The 24,421-nt window shown below is 43.8% G+C and overlaps 1 protein-coding gene and 1 long non-coding RNA gene across 11 annotated transcripts in view; one reads left to right on the forward strand and one right to left on the reverse strand.

Annotated features, from left to right (window-relative positions):
- Positions 1-24,421, reverse strand: part of LOC119979467 (C-terminal-binding protein 2) — a 352,842-nt gene that overhangs the window by 139,325 nt on the left and 189,096 nt on the right. For 3 of the 7 annotated variants that reach the window (XM_038821723.1, XM_038821725.1, XM_038821724.1), the window contains exon 1: positions 15,968-17,918. The exons of 3 other annotated variants lie outside the window; for them this stretch is intronic. In XM_038821723.1, coding sequence (XP_038677651.1) covers positions 15,968-17,768 — 1,801 coding nt within the window. In that variant the 5' untranslated portion in view covers positions 17,769-17,918. Of the gene's footprint in view, positions 1-15,967; positions 18,069-24,421 lie in introns of those variants that run through there. One more of the 7 variants, XM_038821722.1, reaches the window with a different exon arrangement.
- Positions 18,274-24,421, forward strand: part of LOC119979468 — a 52,154-nt gene continuing 46,006 nt past the window's right edge. For all 4 annotated transcript variants that reach the window (XR_005463731.1, XR_005463729.1, XR_005463732.1 and 1 more), the window contains exons 1-2: positions 18,274-19,316; positions 24,169-24,279. This is a non-coding gene — a long non-coding RNA (uncharacterized LOC119979468). The remainder of the gene's footprint in view (positions 19,317-24,168; positions 24,280-24,421) is intronic.

Below are 24,421 nucleotides of genomic sequence, written 5' to 3' on the forward strand. Positions count from 1 at the left end.
CATGAGCTGAACCATTCAGCGGGCACATCCTGCCACGGAGTGCATGTCCTGCACCATGGTCTCCATGGAGGATACCGGTCTCACTGTTTCTGATTGACCCCAGATTCTTCTTGGACAGAAGGCAATGGATTCCTTCAGTTAGCCTTGCAGTCAAGAAGGGATGCTGTCACCCCCTCCTGATACTCGCGACTCTGCCTTTGCGGTTCCAGCAGCTTTGGCACCACCAAACACAGTGGCATGTCGTCGGCCCCTAGCTCAGCAAAGTCAGAGGCAATCCACCACGAGTGTGCCATAAATCAGGTTGGGGAAAAAACTGGTTAAAGAGGTTGAATATACGGTGAGTTTTCCAGCTGGCAGGATTCTCCCTGGTTTTCTCTCCAGAACCAATACGTTGAAAAACAATGGTAAGATTCCGCCTTGAAAATGCTGTGAACAGTCAGGCAGCATGTGTGAAGAGAGAAAGGGCAGCACGGTGGCCTAGTGGTTAGCACAACCGCCTCACGGCGCCGAGGTCCCAGGTTCGATCCCGGCTCTAGGTCACTGTCCGTGTGGAGTTTGCACATTCTCCCCGTGTCTGCGTGGGTTTCGCCCCCACAACCCAAAAATGTGCAGAGTAGGTGGATTGGACACGCTAAATTGCCCCTTAATTGGAAAAAATAATTGGGTAATCTAAATTTATAAAAAAAATAAAATTTAAAAAAAATGTGTGAAGAGAGAAATAGAGTTAACCTTTCATATCACAGACCTGAAAGAGTAGCTCTGTTTCTCTCTGGGTATGCTGCACGACCCACTGAGCATTTCCAGAAATTTTGTTAAATGGAAGATAGCCATGAGCAGATCAAATATAGAATTCCGGAGTACTATCTCCGCACAGTGTATGGCAAATATGTGGAAGATCATGGCCCATCTGATCGTAGCTTCAACTCCACATTTGCCTAAACACCGGCAAACAGCTATTCCTATGTTGTAGGTTCTACATAATCTGATGTAAAACTGCTTTGTATTGGTACTTGATAACAATTGCGACAGGTTCAGAGGTGTATATATATATATATATATACTCAAGGAGCGGCTCACAAACATTTTTAGATATTTATCTAGAGCACAGTGAATCTTAATTGGGTTTTCACATTGCTGGCGCCTACACTATTTGCCATTGTGTTGCAATCTGAGAACATGAGATTCATGTTTGATTCATATTCATCTACTAGATCAATTTTCTGATCTGCAGATCCTATTTCACTCATGCCTCATGCATTCTTTTCAGCAGCTTTTCAAAAAAAATTGTACTTGAGGCACTTTTGTCCCCGTTACATCTTTTTTTGCAGCTGCAGGTCTCTCCATCACAACAGTTTCTGTTGTGTAGCTCTCCTCATCAAATCACAGCATGCTCATAAACCAAAGTATGCTTGTGAGTGCTTGAGGGGAAAACTGTTCCTAGCTGTCTCTTTCAATAATAGTTCCTCTATTATTTCAACTGCGGCCATTTGTTTTGTTTCTTTATTCTGTTGCTTTAATAGCTTTGTTTTGACATCATGAGGTTTTATGTATTTCTAATTTTCCTCAAGTGCCAATCTATACTTAAGAATGCAGATAGATCACTCAGAGCCATCTTCTTCACTTGCAGAGGGAATCTTGCAGGTGCTGCGGATACTTGCTGACAGAACGGTTACTATGCAGTACTGTGGCCATTATGTATCTTTTTGGCTGTTCTTTTTAGAGCCACAGAGCCCTAGCGTTTTACAGCACAGAAGGAGGCCCTTCGGCCCATCGTGTCTGCACTGGCCATCAAGCATCTATCTATTCTGATCCCATTTACCAGCACTTGGTACGTATCCTTGTATGCTCCAAGTGTTTATCTAAATGCTTGTTAAATTTTGTGAAGTTTCCCACCCTAACGGCCTTTCAGGCAATGTTCCAGGTTCCCACCACCCTCTGGGTGAAAAAGCTTTTCCTCCAATCCCCTCTAAATCTCCTGTCCCCTAAGGGTTGGGCAGCATGCCTGGAGAGAGCCTACCTGTTTATTGACTCCTCTACTAAGGGGAAAAGTTTCTTCCTATCTAAGCCTCTCATAAATTTATACACCTCAATCAGGTCCTCAGTCAGAAATAACCCTAGTCTGTTATATTACAGAGATGTAATATATATATTACTTATTTGTCTTGCCGAGTTGTATTTAACTTGATGATAAACAGTCAAAGTCTTCCAGTTGATGGCAAATTATTTGTTGAGTAACAAAATAATTTACTTGTGAGTTCTTTTACTTTAATACTTTGACTAGTAATAGAATTAACTGAGATTAGATTAAATTAACAATCAATATAATACACTACACTCTGAGTTGGTCACTTCTACCCTCTAGCTGCAATACATACACACACTAACACTTAAGAAAGAGCAGGAAACTCCTTATATACTTCCTGTTAGTATTACCATCTAGTGTCATCTGACTGCACATTAACTAATCATGTATTAACATATACAGAGATCACTACATAGTCTAGTCAGGCTCTCTACATAGCTGAAACACTTCAGCTCAGGCAACATCCTGGTGAATTGCCTTTGCACCCTTGCTAGTGCAATCACATTCTTCTTATAATGTAGTAACCAGAACTCCACACACTGCACAGGATTCTCTTGACTCATGGCTTAGAAGTTGTTTTGCAGTTATTTTCTTTTGTTAGTCTCTTTGTCTTTATTTTTATCCTGCCAGTCTTCTCTACTTCATTCTTTAGTCGTCTGAAACGATCGGTATTGTCTACCATTTTATCTTGCTGCAGAATGTACTATCCACCTGTGAGTCAAGGATTGGGAGATTATTGAATTGTGGGAGAAGTATGGGTAGTGGTGCGAATTGCCAAACCTCAGTTTATCCTCACTCAAAGTCCACAATATGGGCATTATGAGATGTGTGCATCACTAGTCTTTATCACCCATCCCTGAACCCCACTGACAAAGAGGTGGTGAGACACCTTCTTGAAACATTACTGTCCATTTGATGAAGCTACTCCCATGGTGTCGTATGGTAGGGAGCTCCAGGAATTTTATGCTACGACGTTGAAAGAACAGCAAGATATTTTAAAGTCGGGATACTATGCGATGCGGATGTGGCGGTCCTATGTCCCTGCTGCCCTGATCATCCTAGGTGGTTTAGGCTGTGGGTTTGGAAGGTGCTGCCGAAGAAGGCTTGGCGGGTTGCTACAGTGCAGATGGTAACTACAGGACTTCCCAATCTTTAGTTAAAGAAAAACCACCATGACTTTTCTAAGAACTTTTCTGTGGCTCTTTTGCAAAAGATCAGGATAAGTGGGTCTCCTCTATATAAAGGCAGCCTCATTTTAGATGTGGTCTCTACCACAAAGTACTTGTTCCTGCTCTGACTTACCTTATTAACTGTGCCCCGGCTCTGAAGAAAGTAGAGATCGAGTCTTCTGCCTCCACAACAACAAAAATCTACAACCGACTCCAACAAACACACCTCTGGTCAAGAAAAAAGAGACCGGGGATTCTGGCGCATTCTACTTGGCCAATGATTGTTGGTTGTTCTGGTAGTCTCCAAAGTAGCCAATCGGCGGTGGCAATGGATGAGATCCAAACCTGTACTGGATTCTGGACATGTGAAGCGAAGCGATAGATTACAGAGAATGGAAGTGCACATCAAAAAAACATTGGAAAAGGTTGGAATTCTGCTCAAAGTCTTTATGAAATTCCATGACTTTGCAATGACTTTGAGACTTTTCTGAAACTTTCAATGACTTTTCTAGGCCTGGAAGAGTAATTGATAAATTCCATAACTTTTTAGTTTTGTCACGATCCACAGGAACCCTGGTCGAGATTCTCTGATCCTGAGGCTAAGTGTTGACGCCATTGTAAAAGCCATCGCATTTCTTGATGGCGTCAACACGGCCTCAGGATCAGCAACTCTTGCCCCTACAGAGGGCCAGTTCGGCCCACACCGCTCCAGCTGCTGATCCCGGCGTCAACTGGGCGCCGCGGGATCTGCGCATGCGCAGTGGCACCGGCAGCAACGCGCGCATGCGCTGTGGCTCTCTTCTCCACGCCGTCCCCGACGCAACACGGCGCAGGGCTACAGAGGCCACGCGGAAGAAAGGAGGCCCTCAACCAGAGAGGCCGGCCCACCGATCGGTGGGTCCCGATCGCGGGTCAGGTCACAACGTAGCCCCCCCCCCCAGGACCCTTCCACGCCAAGGTCCCGCCCACTGAGACCAGATTAGAACGACGCCGGCGGGACTCGGGTGTTTTTCTACGGACTCTCAGCCCATCCCGGGTCAAGAATCGGCGGGGGGTGGCGTGTAGAATGGTCCCCGACCGGCACTGCGCCAACCACACAGGCGCCGATTCTCCGCAGACCCGGCGTCGGGGCGGCATGGCGCGATTCGCACCGGTCGCGGGGTTTCTCCGGCCCGGCCCCAGGCTGAGAGAATCCCACCCCTGTTTCTATGACAGCCGTATTGCACCAGGAATGCAAAGTGAATATTAAAGTGGGTTGCTTTGTCCTGGATAGCGGAGTGTTGTTGAATTCTTAACTGTCGTTGAAACTGCACTCTTCCCAGCAAATGGAGAGTATTACATTAGACTTCTAACTTCTGCCTTGTAATAGTGAAAAGTTAGTAAGGAGAGTTACAAGGTGAGATACTTGTCACAGAATACCCAGCCTCTAACCTGCTTTTCGATCTACAGTATTCATGTGGCTCATCCACTTTAATGTCCATCACAAGGATATTGATGCTGGGGAATTAAACAATGGCAATGTCATTGACTATTAAGAAGAGGACGTTAAACTCTGTTGTTGAAAATGGTAATTGCCTGGCACTTGTGTGGTGCTAATGTTTTACGTAACTTATCAGTCCTATTATCCAAGGATGTTGTTCAAGTCATGCTGCATGGAGACACAGACAGCTTCAGTATCTGGGGAGTTCTGAGCACCACAATCATCAAAGAACATCCCCACTTCGGACCTTCTAATGGGGGGACAGTCAGCTGATGAAGCAGCTGAAAATAATTGGTCCTACCACAGTGTCCCGAGGAAAACATGCAACAATGACCTGGGACTGAGATTATTGACCTCCAATACAGAAACAATTTTAATTTCTGCTTGGTATGACTTCAGCCAGCGGAGAGTTTACCACATGATTCCCAATTACTCCAATTTTGTTAGGGTTCCTTCGGCCAAGTGCTGCCTTGTTGTCAAGGGCAGTCACTAACGAACAGGTGCCGGAATGTGGCAATTAGTGCTTTTCACAGTAACTTAATTGAAGCCTACTTGTGACAATAAGTTATTATTATTATTATATGTCTCACCTCTACAATACAGCTCTTTTGCTCATGTTTGGACCAAGACTATAATGAGGCCCAATGACAGATTAAAAGGGCAATTGGCTGCAGTGGATTTGACCTTTTTATGGACAGAATATACCTGGACAAGTTTCCACATAATTGTATAGATGCCAGTGTTGTAGCTGAACTGGAGCACAAACCTGATGCATTATTGCCTGGTCAGGCCCATGATTCATCCAATGCGCTCAACCATTTTTTAATATCACGTAGTGTGAATCAAATTGGCTGAAAACTGGCATGTGATGATCGTGAATACCTTAGCAGGAAGACACAATAGATCATCCACATGGTAATTCTGACTGAAGATGGTTGAAAACATTTCAAATTTGTCTTTTGCACTCACATGCTGTGCTCTGACAACTGAAAATCTGGCCATATATGGTGGGAGAAAAGAACTGAGGGCTAGCCTCAAAAGGCATGTGTTAATCACAGAATAATACAGCACAGAAGACACCTGTTGGCCCATTGAGTCTGCATTGACGCAGGAAAGACACCTGATCTGCCGACCTAATCCCATTTACCAGGACTTGGCCCATAGCCTTGAATGTTATGATGTGCCAAGTGCTCATCCAGGTACTTTTTTTTTAAAATGAATGTGAGGCAACCGCCTACCACCCTCCAGGCAGTGCATTCCAGACCATCACCATCCTCTGGGTAAAAAAGATTTTCCTCAAATCCCCACGAAACCTCCTGCCCCTCACCTTTAACCTATGTCTCTCATAACGAACCCTTCAACTAAGGGGAACAGCTGCTCACTATCCACCTTGTCCATGCCCCTCAGAATCTTGTACACCTCAACCAGATCGCCTCTTCACTGCTCAAGTGAAAACAATCCAAGGCTATCCAACATCTTTTTATAACTTAATGTTCCATCCCAGAAAAAAACCTGGTGAATCGCCTCTGCACCCGCTCCAGTGCAATCACATCCTTCCGACAATGTGGTGACCAGAACTGCACACAGTACTCCAGCCAAGGCCTCACCAAATTTTTACACAACTCCAACATAGCCTCCCTGCTTTTGTAATCTATGCCTCGATTGATAAAGGCAAGTGTCCCATATGCCTTTTTCACCACCCTATTAACCTGCCCTTCTGCCTTCAGAGATCTACGGTCTGTTTGTTCCTCAAAACTTCCTAGTGTCATGCGGTTCACTGAATACTTCATTATCAAATTACTCTTTCCTAAATGTATCACCTCACACTTTTCAGGGTTAAATTCCATCTGCCACTTTTCTGTACATTTGACCATCCTATCTATATCATCCTGTAACTCAAGACACTCGACCTCACTATCAACCAACTGGCCAATCTTTGTGTCATCCTCAAACTTATTGATCCTACCCCCCCCCCCCCCCCCCCCCACCCCCCCCCCCCCCCCCCCCTTCCCAAACATGGTCATCCATGTTGTTTATATAAATGACAAACAATAGGGGACCCAGCACAGATCCCTGTGGTACACCACTGGACACTGGCTTCCAGTCACTAAAGCAGCTGTCTGTCATCACCCTCTGTCTCCTACAACTAAACCAGTTTTGAATCCACCTTATCAGGTTACCCTGTATCCCATGTGCATTTGCCTTCTTTATGAGACTCCCATGTGGGACTTTGTCAAAGGCTTTGCTGAAATCCATGTAAAGCAATCCATTAAAGCAACATAAACTTTGGAAGAGACAGGTGGGCTGGGAGAAGGTTTCAGAGATGAGGAGGGGTAAATCCACAAAGGGATCTGAACACACAGAAGAGAATTTAAAAAGTGAGGCCCTGGGTAATTAAGAGCCAATATAGGTTAAGCGAGTAATGAGGTTATACATGAGTAGGGCTTGGTACAGGGCTCAGTATTAACCTTTGTTTGATTAAATTCATGTGAAGCATAGTGGGATGTTTTCAAAAGGCACCATATAAAAGAAAGTTGTTGTTGTTGTGCCCATTATTAGGAAGAGCATAGATAATTAAATATAATCAAAATCTCCAGATTACACATTACTTGACATTTTGAAAATGGCTGGCCTGGTTAGGATGGGTGGTAAAAGGCAGAAAGTAGGTACGGACTTGAACAGGAAACAAATGACCAGTGTCCCACAAGGATCTGTAATGGGGCCTCAACTATTCACTGCATTTATTTATGACTTTGATAACTTTTATCTTCAAAATTGGACTAAGGCCATTCAGGGGACAAGTTTTGAAACACTCTCCCACAAAAATCACTAACTACTGGTTCAATTAATAATCTTAAATCTGAGATTGATAGACTTTTGTTACAAAAGAGGATATGAGGAGATATGGAGCCACGGCAAATGAATGACATTAGGATTCAGATCAATCATGATCCCAATGAATGACAAAATAGGCCCAAGGGATTCAATGGCCACTCCTATTTCTAAGTTTCAATTTTATGACCAGAAACGGGTTTTAAGTGATAATCTGGTATATTTAAATAGTATTTCTCCATTGACCTACTTTCCCTCCTTCAATTACCACCTCCCTCTTCTGGGGAGGTAGCGCCATAGTGGCACTGTCACTGGACTAATAATCCAGCAGAGCCAGGTTTAAGCTCGAGGGACCCGGGTTCAAATCCACCCCTAACAAATGGTGACATCTGAATTCAATTTTAAAATACAGGAATTAGAAGTCTAATGATGAACATGAAGCAAGTATCGACTGTTGCAAAAACTCGTCTGGTTTACTAATGTCCTTCAGGGAAGGAAATCTGCCGCTCTTACCTGGTCTGGCCGACATGGGACTCCAGATCCACAACAACGTGGTTGACTCCTAAAATGCCCTCTAAAATAGCCTAGCAAACCACTGAGTTCAAGGGCAATTGGGGATGGGCAATAAATGCTGGCCCAGCCAGTGACACCAGTAACGTTCAGGATCCACAAATTAATTTAAAAGAAATTAAAATGGAGCTGCAATCCAGCTTAATTATCAAGGAAACGTACTCAAGATTAATCACACCGACACATTGAGATGAAGAATATCGAAGTTCAAGAGGTTGGATGATCAAAGGATTACATTTTTTTTATCCTTTCACAGGACATGGGCATCACTGGCTGGGCCAGCATTTTTAGCATTTGGGCAGTACGGTAGCACAGTGGTTAGCACAGTTGCTTCACAGCTCCAGGGTCCCAGGTTGAATTCCCGGCTTGGGTCACTGTCTGTGCGGAGTCTGCATGTTCTCCCCGTGTGTACGTGGATTTCCTCTGGGTACTCTGGTTTCCTCCCACAGTCCAAAGATGTGCAGGTTAGGTGGATTGGCTGTGCTAAATTGCCCTTAGTGTCCAAAATTGCCCTTAGTGTTGGGTGGGGTTGCTGGGTTGGAGGGGGGGGGGCAGTTGGCCTTCTGCACTGCAAGTTCTATGAAATGTATGTTATGTGAAATTATTGGCCATTGCTCATTTCCCTTGAGAAGGTGATGGCGAGCTGGCAGTCCATGCGGTGTAGTGATACCCAAAGCGCTGTCTGGGAGGGAGTTTCAGGATTTTGACCCAGCGACAGTGAAGAACGGGTGATATATTTCCAACTCAGGATGGTGTGTGACTTGGAGGGGAAGTCCAAGGTGGTGGGTTCTTCTAGGCAATGAAGATTACGGGTTTGGAAGGTGCTGTCTAAGGAGCCTTGGTGAGTTACTGCATTGCATCTTGTAGATGGTTGCCACTGTGCGTCAGTGGTAGAAAAAGTGGATGTTGTAGGTGGTGGATGGGGTGCAAATCAAGTGGGTTGCTTTGTCCTGGATGGTTTCGACCTTGAAAGTTGTTGGAGTTGCACTCTCTAAATTTAGAGTACCCAATTAATATTTCCTATTAAGGAGCAATTTTCATGTGGCCAATCCACCTACCTTGCACATCTTTGGGTTGTGGGGGCGAAACCCACGCAAACACGGGGAGAAGGTGCAAACTCCACACAGACAGTGACCCAGGGCCAGGATTGAACCTGGGACCTTGGCGCTGTGAGGCAGCAGTGCTAACCACTACACCACCGTGCTGCCCTCCATTACACTCCTCATTTGTGCCTTGTAGACGGTGGACAGGCTTTGAGGAGTCAGGAAGTGAGTTACTCCCCTAGATGAGTGAATCTACTGCCTCTTGTGTGGGTGTACCAAAATTAGGAATTGGTCATTCAAGTGTGTGTGAAGAAATGCTTCCTGACGTTAAAGGCTGGTGGAAATTTGAAACTTACACATAAAGCTGTTGATGCTAGTCAATTGAATATTCTATCACATTTTGAATTTTTATTAGGTAAGGGTATTATAGGAAATGAAGTACGACCGGGAATATAGTGTGGCGATAGAGATTATCTATGATCGATATGACCGGTGGAAAAGGCTCGGGGGAACCAAATGGCCCCCTTCTCTTCCTATATTCCTCCTTGAGAGCCTCAAAGACTCACTGCAGTGCAGAAGGAGGCCATTGGGCCCATTGAGTCTACAATAACCCTCTGAAAGAGCCCCACCCTATCCCTGTAACCCCTCCAAACCTTTAGTATACTAACGGGGGCAATTTAGCATAGCCAATCCACCGAACCTGCACATCTTTAGACTGTGGGAGGAAACCAGAGCACCTAGAGGAAACCAGAGCAGGCATGGGGAGAAGGTGTAAATTCCGCATAAAAAGTAACCCAAGGCTGAAATTGAAAGCAGGTCCCTGGCACTGTGATGCAGCAGTGCTGACGACTGTGCCACCGTGCACTCAATTATTGCTTTTTTATGGAGGTCCATATTAGGTTGTCAATGACTGGGACATTCGTGCTTCTGACTGCTGTCATAAGAAGTCGACAATATAAAATGCACACCCGCAAGTCTATGCCAAGGGACAGGAAATGATTCTACTATCAGATCAAAAATAAACTGATCGATGGGGGACAGCAGGGTGGTGGTTGGGGAGAGGAGGCAAAACTGGAAATTTGCAAAAATCAGGAAATTAGATGAAAGAGTTGACAACAAGCAGAGACTGTGCTTCAGTATGAAATCTCCCTCATATACCAGAACTATGAGCTCAACATTATTTGGTTCTACAATTCATCAGGAAGCTGAAAGAAAACACCCTCAAAACAAAGGCTCGACCTTCCTAGGAAACCTTTTTATGGCTCATTATATTACGGAGTTTCATAAATCACAAAATAAAAGTCTCAGATAACTTTTATCAAAATGTTTTGACTCTTGCAAGCCTCCACCCTTCAGATAAGGGGATTTGCTCCATCAATGGTAGAATGTGCAGCAGGTGATTTCCTAGAATGCACAAAGGATTTGTGTGTTAACAGGTCACTCCCAACCAGTTTGATTCATAAACTGATAGGAGCCCAAGGACAAATGATACCATTGATGCAACCTGCCAGTAACATTCGGTTAATTATATATCAGCACAGGAATTAGGCTTTTGTCGATAAAACTAAAATAAAACTAAATGAGCTACTGGACACATCATAGAATTTACACTGCAGAAGGAGGCTATTTGGCCCATCGAGTCTGCACCGGCCCTTGGAAAGAGCACCCTATCTAAGCCCACACCCCAACCCTATCCCAGTAACCCAACCCAACCCAACCCTTTTTTTGGACACTTAGGGCAATTTAGCATGGCCAATCCACCTAATCTGCACATCTTTGGACTGTGGGAGGAATCCGGAGCACCCAGAGGAAACACACGCAGACAGGGGGAGAAAGTGCAAACCCTGCACAGACAGTGACTCAAGCCGGGAATCAAACCTGGTACCCTGGAGCTGTGAAGCAACTGTGCTAACCACTATGCTACACGATCATGAAGTTTGGCAGCAGGTACACACCATTGTTTTAAATTACTTACTCAATTTAATTCAACTAAAACCACGGGTATCCATGGCAAACATCAATAAGTCAATCTAACAGGCGATTCACACTCCTAGTTGGCCTCTGAGCAAAAACTAGGGTTTTGAGGCAAGAGAAGGGAGATTCTGTCTTTGCAAGAAATACCGGGGCCGACTTTAATCTCAACTGCTCGGCAGTAACTAAGAGATTAGACCGGCAGTTAAAAATCAACCAACTGGGTGACACAACTGCACCAGTGAGGCTGCCTGATATTGTGGCCCCAGGACACAATTTCTCCACTTGTAGCCCACCGGCCAAATGCTGAAGGGCCACTGCCCTCAAGGCAGGCCTCAAGGCTATTGGGCGGGCAAGGCTATTGGGACCTGCTAGTACACTCCTTGAGGTTTGTGTGTGTGTGTGTGGGGGGGGGGGGGGGGGGGGGGGGGGGGGGTGGAATTATCAACACACTTCATTGTAGCAATGGGGCCAGCTGTCAGCAGTAATCACAACTCTGACATCTAGGGGTTTTCACATATCACATGACAAATATTTTGGCTTTTAAATGTAAATTGATTTTCTGACCTCGCTGAATTGTTTAAGAGTATATTTACAGGGAGCAACAAACTGATTCTTCATACCACACCAATCCAACTGGGAGGCGAGTTGGAAGGTTCTCTCATAAACATAAAACAACATATGGGCATTGCATGTACTGCCAAATTCTCGAAAAAAATAAAAAAAAATACCTTGCTGGATTATCTTCCATCCTTCAGAGATAATTAACTCTGCCTAACTTCTAGTCAATTTCCCAGTCGTTCTTTCCTATCCTTGGGCTTTTCAATTTAACTTATTTCCCTCTTTGGATCTAAGAGCAGCAAGAAACCCAGGGGAGGCCATTTGGCCCAAACTTCGAAAATCGAAGGCACAATCACACATCGGGGCCTCAATTACACAACTCTGAGATTAAAGCCCGGATTTTCGCCCTCAAGGCAGGAATTGTGTCAGATCATTTCTCATTTCCCACTTGGCAGTGCCCGCACACAGTTGTTTAATTGTGGTGTGGTAGAGAAAGGCTGGAGTCAGGGCCGCCGTCTCTGGAAGCAGGCCTGGGGCAGGGACAGAGGCCAAGGCTGGCAGACCTTACATGCCAACAAAGCGGCGGGAGTTAAAGGGAACCCATAAAGGAGTGCATGTCCAGGGAAAGAGAGCCCACAAAGCAGTGGGAGATTGGCAAAGTGAGTCCACTAAGCAGCGAAGAGAGAGACAGAGCCCATACAGCAGCAGGAGTTGTGGGAGAGTGAGAGAGCCCATAAAGCAGTGGGAGCTCAGAGGGAGTGCGAACCCATAAGTCAGCAGGGGTTCGGGAGAGAACGAGTCATAAGACACAAGACAGCAGGAGTTTGGAGAGACAAAGAGAGCGAGAGACCATAAAACAGTGTGATAGGAGAGAGAAAGACCATAAAGCAGCAGAGAAAGTGCCGATTAAGCAGCAAGAGTTCAAAGAGAGAAAGCCTATGAAGCAGCGGAGAGAGAGCCGGGAGTGCACAGATAGATTCTGTGACATCACAGGCGTCCTATAAGTTGACTGGTTGGTAAATATAGGTCTTTCCGGACTCAGCGCAGATTAGACGATTAGTGAGTGACAGGTGAGTTACATTATACCATACTGTAGTAAACATGTCACACAAAGTTTAAGGTATGTCAGTGCAGCTTATTCTGCGGGATATGGGAAGTCAAGGAGGCACAAAGTGCCCCCAAAATCTACATCTGCAGGAAGTGTCACCAGCTGCAGAAACATGAGCTCTGGGTTGCGGAACTCAGCTGGTGGCTGGAGTCACTGGCGTGCATCCGCAAGACTGAGGATTGCGTGAATAGTACATTTAGAGAGGTGGTCACACCACAGCTAAGAAGTACACTTGCAAAGAGGAAATGGGTGACCACTAGAGTATCCAAGAGAAACGAGCAAGTAATGCAGGAATCCCCAGAGGCTATCTCGCTCTAACTGCCTTTCTATTTTGATACCGGTGAGCGAGACGGTTCCTCAGAAGACTGCAGCAAGAGCCAGGTTTGTGGCACCACACGTGGCTGAGATGCACAGAAGGGGAGGAGGAAGAGCGGAAGTGCTATAGTGATAGGGGATTACACAGGTTTTTCTGCAGCCATGGACAAGACTCCATGATGGCATGTTGCCTCCCTGATGCCAAGATCAAGGACATCACAGAGCAGCTGCAGGGCTTTTGGGGGAGGGTGAACAGTCGGAGGTCGTGGTCCACAGTGGAACCAATGACATAGGTAGGAAAATGATGAGGCCCTGAAAGTGCATTTTAGAGAGTTAGAAACAGAAGTAAAAAGCAGGACTTCCAAGAGCAGTAGAGAAGCATTAGCTGATAAGGAGGTTATATCAGAGAGTAGTATCAAGGTAAACAGAATACTTGGGAGTAGTTGATAGAATTAGAATAGACTCTAGTTAGCCAGCAGATACGGTCACTGGCAGATACGGTCATACGGTCGTTCGGGATTCTAACATCAGAAGGGAAGTTTTTAGGCAATTCTTTTCCTGGAAACGTATAACTTATCTTTCCATGTGTAACAGGCTAGAAATCGGCAGTGATAGGACTGCATACTGCCACTCCCAAAGATCAGCAGTCCCATTAGTTCCAGTACAGTTTCACATCCTTTACGGTTCTCAATCCCATACTGGGACAATGGCGACCAGCATTCAGTTGATTCTGTGTTGAAATTAAATTTGCCTAATCCTTGACTGCCATCCTATTCAGTCCTCAACCCTTAAGTGCCCTTTATGCTGTGGATTTGACTGTTGATAAGAGATCTCCAGCAATTTTTTACCTTAGTTAACCATTGTCACTGTATTTAGTTTTAAGAAAAATCAATTGAAATAGAGCTTATAAAAAAAACAAAGTTGGAAGGTCAATAAATATCCCTAGATTACGTCCTTGAAATCACTCCTGCCCTCTGAATATTGCATTCCCATTTTTAAAAAATGTATCATGATGTAAATGATAAAAGCTTTGGGTTTGTGGCAAGTATCAGTATCACCATCAACTGTCAGTTTATTTACTAGATACTATTTATGTGACAGCATTAAGTATTGCAATTCTGTCACTTCATAATTATGGAGATGTAATCTGCACTTGCTGAACAGGAAACTGTATAATATGATAACTTAAAAATGGCATAGCTGAAAGCCATAAGGGTGTGGCTGGAAATACACTCAACTATGTTTGAAATTATTTTGGGAAGCACTTGTATGGAACTAACTGGAATAATTGTGGGAAACTGAAACTCAGAAATCTGTTACAGAATCACAGAAATATTATCTTGGGATAATACACAAGGAGGCGTGATCCATAATACCAGTATCTGACTTGTGCAGTCCCATAAAGTGTTCTCATTGGTGTTTGATATCATTACTTTCCTTGAATTCCAATTCTCTGAATGCTGAATGGGAGAAACCTCAACCCTGGACAGAGTAACAAAGAATCGCCTCTTCATTGTATCTTTGTTAACCACGGCTAGTTCTTTGCTACTTTCCAGACCTGAATAATGTCAGCTGAATCAGAGGTGATTGTTTTCCTGTTCATTTTCAATTGACAAAATAGCTAAAACAGGCTCTACCTGTATTATACCAGGTAGTCAAACTCTTACATTTCAATTAGCTCACCGAGAAACATTTTCTTGCCTTATTGCTTATTTAACACTTCAACCGGAATACTATAAATGTGGTGTCCTGATTGACATCTGTTGAAAATGGCTTTCAAATACCTGCACACAAAACTGAAATCAATATGCCTACAGATTACTTTTCTCTATATGGCAGTTTTAGTTCATTGGCCAACGCTATGGAGTTAAATTTCTACCTGTGCATTTTACCACAGTTATTAACCCTGGATTAAGAAAAGCCAGGCAGGAATTAGTGCATTAACCAGTGGTTAAAAATAGCTCAGAGGGAGAATTAAATTAATTGCTTTTCTGGTTGATATTTATATTCATTATTTTTGTGCACACTGAATTCAATGTATATTTTCATAATGTATTTTATTCACAAATTTAATTTGAAACACAACTTTCAATCCTCTCCATCAAGGATTTTTCCAAATGTTAGCTTTATGATACACTGACAGTCCATGACTGATCGTTAGCTTAACTCCTTCGTGACATTCCAGAGTTGTGAAGTGTAGGGATCTATAACCACAACACAGCAATCTTACAGATAACACAATAAGAGCATACAAGTGATACAATTGGTGTTCTACTGCCTCTCTGTTCTAAAGAATGATCGGTACCAAAAGTAAAGACAATATCAGTCTTTAGATATCTTAGGGTTGTCACGTAGAATATAAGTCTACATTGTACGAAAAACCCTTGTAATTATAATGATCGCTGATTCCACCACAGATCCAATTGTATAATACATTAATATTGTGACCCGGGATCAGGACAAGGTTCCTTTCAAGGTACCGTGGATACAAGCAATTGAATTAGGGGAAAGCAAACAACTTCATGCCATCATGATGCACGCAATATGGCTGATCGAACAAATTTCTCCTGGGAAGTATTTCAGATAATCGATGGTTTGGACATCAGAACAGAAATGAGATTTTCAATACGTTAATGATTCAAAACGTTGTGCATCAAAAACAGCAAAAAGATAATACAATGTAAGTTGATAAACAGCAACGGCAGTCAACCTTTACGGGACATTTTTAGATTCTGTTCACAACGGACAAGGAATGCTATTGTAGATAAGGCCATTTAAGTAGTACCCTCAAGCACAAATATCACACACAGAGTTAAAATGTAAAAAATGCATTACTTGGTTCAGGTGATGCCATTGTGGAGACAATAACTGGTGGTCCTGTACGCCTGGTCACTTTCTGGTTTGCGGTATTTGCCAGCCTGTAAGCTGAGCTTGTAGGTACCAGTGTAGATTCCATTTGCCCTCCGGGCTTACGAAGAATCTGAGGACTACAGTGAGGGCTGTGTATTGGAGAATGAGCTGTGCTGCGCTCCCTTGTCATTAGTTCTATGGGTACAGTATAAGTGGTAGAATAGGCGGTTTTTGGGCCCGCATTTGGAATTGCTGGTATGGTATTCATTGCTATTCCGGACTGAGCAGCGTAGATAGGCCCTGATCGCAGATTCTGCAGCCCAACAGGGTTGCTGTAGCCTGTGAAGTTTGGAAAATGATTCCCCAGTCTCCCAGGCCCAGGTGAACCATAGCTAGTAGTTTCTAGGAGATGTTGGGATGGGGCACTAGATGGGCGCCGGTTCATTTCAGCAAGCCTTGGTGACATTGGTTGCAATGCCATCGGTAGCTGCTGAACAGCAGAATTATCCATTGCAGGGACTACTCCTGGCTGGACTCCATAGTCATTACGCATTAGTTCACTTCTGTGACTGAAGCTGTTTGAACGTGTTCTCGGACGAGCACTGGTGCTTTGCAGCTCTTGTCGTAACTGCATGTCTGCTTTGCAACTCTGGACAAGCCGTAACAGCAACCTCGCCTGACCCAGATTCGGAGCCACAGACTTAATATCATTTTCTTCTAACATGGCTAAGAAGTTTGTTGAATCAAAACCTTGCTGCAGTAAGGCGGCAATTGTACTTTCAGATAACCCTTCTGAACGCAACAGTCCCAGAAATTCAGACTTGTTGTAATGTCCAGGAATTCCTGCAGAGAGGTGGCCACGAGCCATCATAGTGTTGTCATAACCATCATAAACTGGCTTCGAAATCAAACCATCTCTGTGTGCGTTGTAGTCAGACATCATTCTTGTTGCCATTCCTTGTCTAGGAGTGTGGTTTAATGTGCCAGGAGACATCATTCTATCCAAAGTGTTATCACATCGCGATCCAGTGGCAGGATCCACAACTAAACATGTTGGAGCAACCTGCCGGGCACCTGAGGAGTCGAGTGGCCGACCGGTAGTATCGCTGTACATCTGCTTATTAGTGAGAGATGGTGGCTCTGCTCCGTAACGAGGGAGAGATGTTTCAGCAACATACCTAGCAGGAGAAGGATCACGACTACGTATTTTTTGTCCATCGAGAATCAGCTTACCGGAAGGATCATGGTACATACGGTTTAGATCAGGACGGGGCGGAGGCCTCCCTTGTGAGTGGTCCCATGACATCCTCCCTCCTGCCATCCCATAATTCTGTGGTGATCTGTTAAGCATATGATCCCTATAAAACCGTGCCTCTTCGGAGGGCCTAACACCCAAAGCAGGCTCTGGGTAGTAATCCTGAGGAGGCACTGAGCTGCGTCCAGACATTGCGGCCTGCTTTTCGTAGGAATGGGAGAACTCAGGCATGGAATGTTTCCTCACAGGTCTGCGATCATACCGATTGGGGTAATCTTGATCAATCCTCGAGTCTGGATAAATGTAACATTCATAACCGTGCTCATTATCCTCTGCAAAGTTGTTGCCAGGCACTCTGATGCTACGTGGGTCGTCGCAGACAATTTCACCGCCGTAGTTTAATGAATTTCTTCTCCTGGAAGGCCTTTGGTATTCGTATTCACTGTCGTTGTCCCAGTTGTCTTCGTACCATCCACTAGAGTCCCAGCTCTGAGAGCGGCCAACAGTTGTATGCTTGCTAGGGACAGGCATTGGAATAAAATGACTTCAGCTTAGTTAAAGAGGCGGGACCTCCGGTTACAAAAACATGAAACAAAGCAGGCTGGTTTCACCTGAGCCCCCACTGGGACTGCAGAACTAAGCAACTGGAGGTTTCTATTACAAAGTACTGCTTGAATTATTAATCCACAGAAACATCAGTAGAAACAAAACACAACGCACCTTGTTATCAATTCTCATTTCACAGCGACTGAATGAAAGGTCTTCTTTGTGTGTCTGCTTGCAGATGGAAAGGGTAGCTTCCTTTAATCCACACATTTATCCTTTCTTGCTTGGGACACTGCTTGTGTGGGCAACTGGTATGGCAGGACGCACGGATTATGTACTAAATTAAACCAGTAAAGCCTTTGCTCTTTGTGACATCAATCGAGCTCATTCCATGACTGTACATTACTCGTGTGCTTGATCAGACCACTGAGCAATTTGCGACCGAATTATTGAAGTGGTTCTTCGCATTTTTTTAGGAAGTGTATTTATAAGTGGAGGGCCTTTGTGTTTTCTGGCAAAGGTTGATTTGGGAGTGGAGGGTGGGGGGGAGAAATTACAGAAGGAAAAAAACCATGACTATCCCTCACTGTCAGCACAATTCAAATCCACCTTGATGAGATACTAATCCAGTGAATACAGCTGGAAACAAATTGCATGCGAGTGGGAATGTTGACAAAATAGAAATTTGAAAATAAATAAGCAAAAAGGATTCTTTCAGTCTAACGGCGGAAATGTTCCTTTGTCCTATTGCTTTAGTGACGTAATCATGGTATTTGTTTTAAACGCAAAGTCAAATTTAGCAACCTAAATCATGCTGAGTGAAGATTCAGTGCACATCATTACTATAAGACGAAAATCCTCTCATCATCTCATGAGGGAAAATTGCCAGAACGTAATCTGGAATTTGCAGCGTTTAAGAGCACAGCAGAGGTCAAAACACTCCGGGGAAGTAACAAAAGGGACAGAATTCACTCCACTAGGGCACAAATCGACAGGGTGAGCAATGCACTGGTTAGCTAAGTTGGTGTGGTCAGTGACAAAACAAATAGGATTCGTTTTTAAACTGAAAAATAACCACAAATATTTACGTTTATAAATGTGGAGTTTGGCTCTCTTGTCAATGGTGATCATTTTTCTATTTAGTTTTATAACTATTCACAAAATATGCCGATGCTTTTCTTTTGTCATTAATGGTCTACTAATGACTAGCTCTGTTCGAGTCTCCCACTGCCAGGCACAACTTAGATCCAATCTGACCCCATCTGATTCACACCCATCTGAACCCATGCACCTCATCTCAGGACAGTCACCACTAATTAATGATTAGACAACAAGCAATGTGGATTTAAGCCCTGCTCAGTGTGTACAGCAGACACGAGGAGCTCCTCAGCACAACTCATCATATAATGTGCAGCTGCATTGGTGTCGTACTCCTGACAATAGATATACTACAACACTGAAAGGCTTGAAAAGTGCTGACAACACGGTGTGCATGACAGCCCCTGCCGAAGTTTCATCTCACTATGCAGAAAGGTTAGTATACGACACATATAACTAAACATTAAAACTGCTGAACAAATGGTTTCTTTTTGCCTTCAAAGGGCAATGAAGAGAAACTATGAAAGTTCAGTCAAATGATCAGTTGGCAATATTAATGTTGACCCTGGTGTTTCCAGTCCATCACTTACCATTACAGTAAAACACCCAAACCTATTAACTTCACTGGGTAAGATTGCTTTCCTGATTTACTGTTGATACCAACTGAGTGCTATTAACTATGCTGTAATCGTTAGAAAAATGCTTAACTGTCACAGTGGAGGCCATCAAGATGTTAAGCTAGTAAACCTTTCGTTGATTGCAAAAGATACTCTAACATGGTGCTGAGTCACAAAATAAAACACTGAAGTATTACCTGAAGGAGCATGGAAGTAATGCTTTGGAAATAAATTTTTTTTAAATCATAAATTTGTCTGGTACTATACCAAAATAGTATAAATTAAACATAGCGATTTACTGTTGACGAAGATGAAGGGGTAGTACACATTTAAAAAAAACATTAATTAAGATGCCAAAGTGTGTTTAATCAGTGCGGTATTTACTTTAAATGTTTTTACTTTGACTAACTGCTTTGGCTGAACAGCGAGTAAATATTAGGATCGATATACTGGAGGAAGAAGTGTAGAACACATTGCTTTACTGAGAAACAGAATTGCTCCAAGTGCCTTGAAAAGAATTACGGAGGAATGCGAGAAGAGCCCAATCCTTTTGATGATGAAAATGGTCATATGTGGTCAAGAAAGGATCAAAATTAGGACAATTATGCAAGGTTTAAATTACCATCAATTGTTCATTTGAATAATATACTTACAGTGTTGCCGAATTAAAATGTCTCTTTCAATTTCAGACAGACCACCAGCTCAATAGCCAGAAACTAATGGAACAGTCAGCATTGCTGGCATTTGATCTAGAGTATCTGACTCTGTCTAGTTCTTTTTCCTGGAGTATTGCCACTGATGGAAATTTCTATGATTCTCTGTTGTTGAGATTAAAACCTGCTTATGTACAGTGGCCTAGAGTTTGACAGCTGCATGCCCAAATAGAAGCAATTCCAAATGAATTAATGAATACATAGAACAGTACAGCACAGAGCAGGCCCTTCGGCCCTCGATGTTGTGCCGAGCATTGTCCGAAACCAAGATCAAGCTATCCCACTCCCTGTCATTCTGGTGTGCTCCATGTGCCTATCCAATAACCGCTTGAAAGTTCCTAAAGTGTCCGACTCCACTATCACAGCAGGCAGTCCATTCCACACCCTAACCACCCTCTGAGTAAAGAACCTACCTCGGACATCCTTCCTATATCTCCCACCCTGAATCTTATAGTTATACCCCCTTGTAACAGCTACATCCACCCGAGGAAATAGTCTCTGAACGTCCACTCTATCTATCCCCCTCATCATCTTATAAACCTCGATTAAGTCGCCTCTCATCCTCCTCCGCTCCAAAGAGAAAAGCCCTAGCTCCCTCAACCTTTCCTCATAAGGCCTATCCTGCAAACCAGGCAGCATCCTGGTATATCTCCTTTGCACCCACATCCAATGCTTCCACATCCTTCCTATATTGAGGTGACCAGAACTGCACACAATACTCCAAATGTGGTCTCACCGGGGCCATGTATAGTTGCAGCATAACCCATACAACTGAGGGAAATGTAGATGCTTCCTCCAGGATGTAACAATAGGGAAAATAGAGCCACAACTGGCACAGACCAAGGTAGACATGCTGACAAGAAGTATTACTTTAAAAGGAAATACTAACGGATGTTCAAAAATGGCCAACAGTTAAGATGTTCTGTTGCAGGTAGTTAAGAGTCCCAGAGGTGGTGAACACGCAAAAGCTGCTAACCACAGAAATGACAGATTATATCTGTTCTCCGTCAGATCAATAGATGGGACATTTCATATCTGGAAAAACCAAAGCTAACACCATGCCTGCATTCTCCCACAGTGGCAATACTTCTGACTGAGGTAGCTGGTGCATTGGTTTTAATTTTCGAAAATGTTCTAGATTCGGGGAAAGTTCCATTAAATTGGAAAATAGCAAACGTAACTCCTTTATTCAAAAGGGAGGGAGACAGAAAGCAGGAAACTACAGGTCAGTTAGTCTAACATCCGTCATAGGGAAAATGTTAGAAATAATTATTAAAAATGCTGCGGCAGGGCACTTAGAAAAAGTCCAGGCAATCAGGCAGAGTCACCATGGTTTTATGCAAGGGAAATTATGTTTAACCAATTTATTGGGAGTTCTCGGAAGGAGTCACGTGTGCTGTAAATAAAAGGAAACTGAAGGATGTGCAGTGTCATGAATCTGCCTAGCAACAGCAATAAACAAATTTAACAAAACACAACAGGATGAGATGTCCAGCAACTGTTAGGAATATGCCTAGAGACAGCAGTAGATAATATTCAAAAGGCCTCATTGATACGCGTATCTCCCAATAATAAGATTAGTAGGCCATTTACATAAGAATCAGTTGCGAATAGCTTATGAGGTAAAGGTTTATAATCAATGAGGTATACATATGTTAATGTGTAGTCAAGGAAGTTGATAGGAGCAGCAGACAGCCGAATACACAGAAAGCATAATTAAAGAGAAACAAAGGTATAATTGGCCCGATAATCAGAAGCCAGAGAGGCAATTAACACCTAGCAGTCTCAGGACGCAGATAGGCAGTTTGCAGCCACCAAGCCTGAAGGCCAAAGTTTTTCAGCCAACAGCCAAGGGGTCATGAAACAAGCCTCGAAGTCTTTGGGTCCAGGCAGTGCAGAAAATCTTCGTAACAACAAGTTTAACCATCTTCATGGTGCTGGAGGAGGGGTTGTGGTGTGAGGCGCTGCGGAGGTTGAATGCATCAACCTTGTACGCACCTGACGAAGTCAAGGATAAGCCTGAGGGGGTGGAGGATATTTGTGAGCAGTATGAGAGGGGAACAGCCAATCATATACACATGTTCTGGTCCTGCCCAAAGTTGGAGAAATTTTGGTGGACGTTCTTCAGCACCATGTTGGCAATCTTGCACGTGGATTTAGAGCCCAGTTCCCTGGGGTGTCAGACTTGCCGGAGTTTCAGATGGGAATGGGATCAGATGTCTTAATCTTTGCCGTGTTCATCGCTCGCAGATGGGTTCTGTTGGGGTAGAGGTCAGCTTTTCCACCCTTGCCTCGGTGTGGCTGGGGGATGTAATGGAGTTCTTGCACTTAGAAAAAGTGAAATTCATTTTAAGAGGGGTGAGCGAGGCATTCCATAAAAGATAGGGTTTGTTTATACTACATTTTGGGGAGCTGGTTACCGTCAACTGCTAGGGGGGGTGAGAAGGGGGCAAGGTGGAAAGTGTGGTTGGCTGTTTGGGGGGGCGGGTTCTGTTGTGTTTATTTTGTTTTGCAATATTACATATGTTAAATGTAAAAATATTAAAATTTAAATAAAAATGCTTCAAAAAAGTTTTTTTAGACGTCTTCGCTGGACCAGAAAAATATCTTTCCCAGACTTCAATATCAACCCTATATTGTGCTGTAACTATAAGCTGGTTACTTAATTTGGATGTTGTTTGAGGAATCAGGGAAGTCTTATGAAATTCATGTATCATAGATATATTTTGGAACAAGGAATATGTTCTATATAAACAGCTTGTTTAGTAATTTATACATCTTAATTGCATGAGTATAGTGGTGCTGTTTGTGTGTAGTTGTCTTTATATTACTTTAGTAAATAGTCTTCAATAAATGTTACACAACGACTGGGCTGTTTATTCTCTCTGGGGTTTCACTTGTCTCCTCACACCAAAACAAAACAAAACTATACACCCCCATAAACCGGTCTTCCAAGTTGGGACATCCTCGCAGGTAACATTCAGCATTCCTCGTAACAGCTGGTGGATATGGTGAAGGCATTTGATATGGGGCAACATCAAAGTTATTATTGTGGAAAATGAAAGCTCATAGTATAGGGGGTAACATATTGTCATGAATATAAGATTGGCTGGCTAAAAGGAAACATCGGGCAGAATTTTACACTTCCCCAAGGTGGGTTCTGGGGTGGGTGGGGAGCATAAAATTGAATGGACGGGACTCCACCCAAACCCAGCCACAATTTCACAGTCAGGAATCCCACCCTTTCACTGATTAAGGCCCTTACCTGCCCAGCCTCAATTTTTAGGCTGGTGGGAATGGTTTCGGGCAAGGTGGGAAACTGCCCCCCACCGGACCTTGGACCTCTGAAACCGCTTCCTCCCCTGCCCCACCCTCAACACCGCGATCTCCACCCCCCTCCCCCCACCCACCCGCCCCTGGGACTCCCGCGACTAAGCTTCCTGACAGTCCAGGCAAAGCGCTACATCACTGCTTATGGCCACAGCAGCACTGTGTTTGGACGGGTTGGAGAGCTGTACACCAGTTATCACATGCGGGAGTTCCTTCCAAGGGTATGTGGAAGTCCCTCCCACTGCCAATCAATGTTCAGTGAGCGCGAGTTGACGGTTGTATGTTACGAGCTGACTTTTAGGATGGTGAGTGTCGAGTGCGCGTCATCCTTAAAACCCTATCCAGAGATTTGGCCTAAATAGATCTTTTTCTGGTTTGCTGGATGTGAAGTGTGCTGTGCCACAGAGATGAGTGTTGGGGCATCAACCTTTTACTATTTATATAAATAACTTGGATGAAGAGTCAGAAGGTATGGTTGCTAAATTTGCTGATGACATAAAGCTAAGTAGTAAAGTAAATTGTGATGTGAACGAGGCTACAAAGCAACATAGATGGGTTAAGTGAGTGGGCAAAAAACTGGCAAGTGTGGTATAACATGAGAAAATCTGAAATTCTCCATTTTGACAGGAGGAATAAAAAAGAAGCATATTATCTAAACGGTGTGAGATTGCAGAAGATTCTGAGGTGCAGGAGGATCTGGGTGTCCTAGCGCATGAATCACGAGAGGCTAATCTACAGGTACAGCAAGTAATTAGGAAAGCTTATAGAATGTTATCATTTATTGAGGGGAATGGATTATAAAAGTAGGGAGGTTATGCTTCAGTTGTACAGGACATTGGTGAGGCCACATCTGGAGCATTGAAAATGGTTCTGGTCTCCT

This window comes from Scyliorhinus canicula, chromosome 16, assembly GCF_902713615.1.
Source record: "Scyliorhinus canicula chromosome 16, sScyCan1.1, whole genome shotgun sequence".
Classification (NCBI taxonomy): Eukaryota; Metazoa; Chordata; class Chondrichthyes; order Carcharhiniformes; family Scyliorhinidae; genus Scyliorhinus; species Scyliorhinus canicula.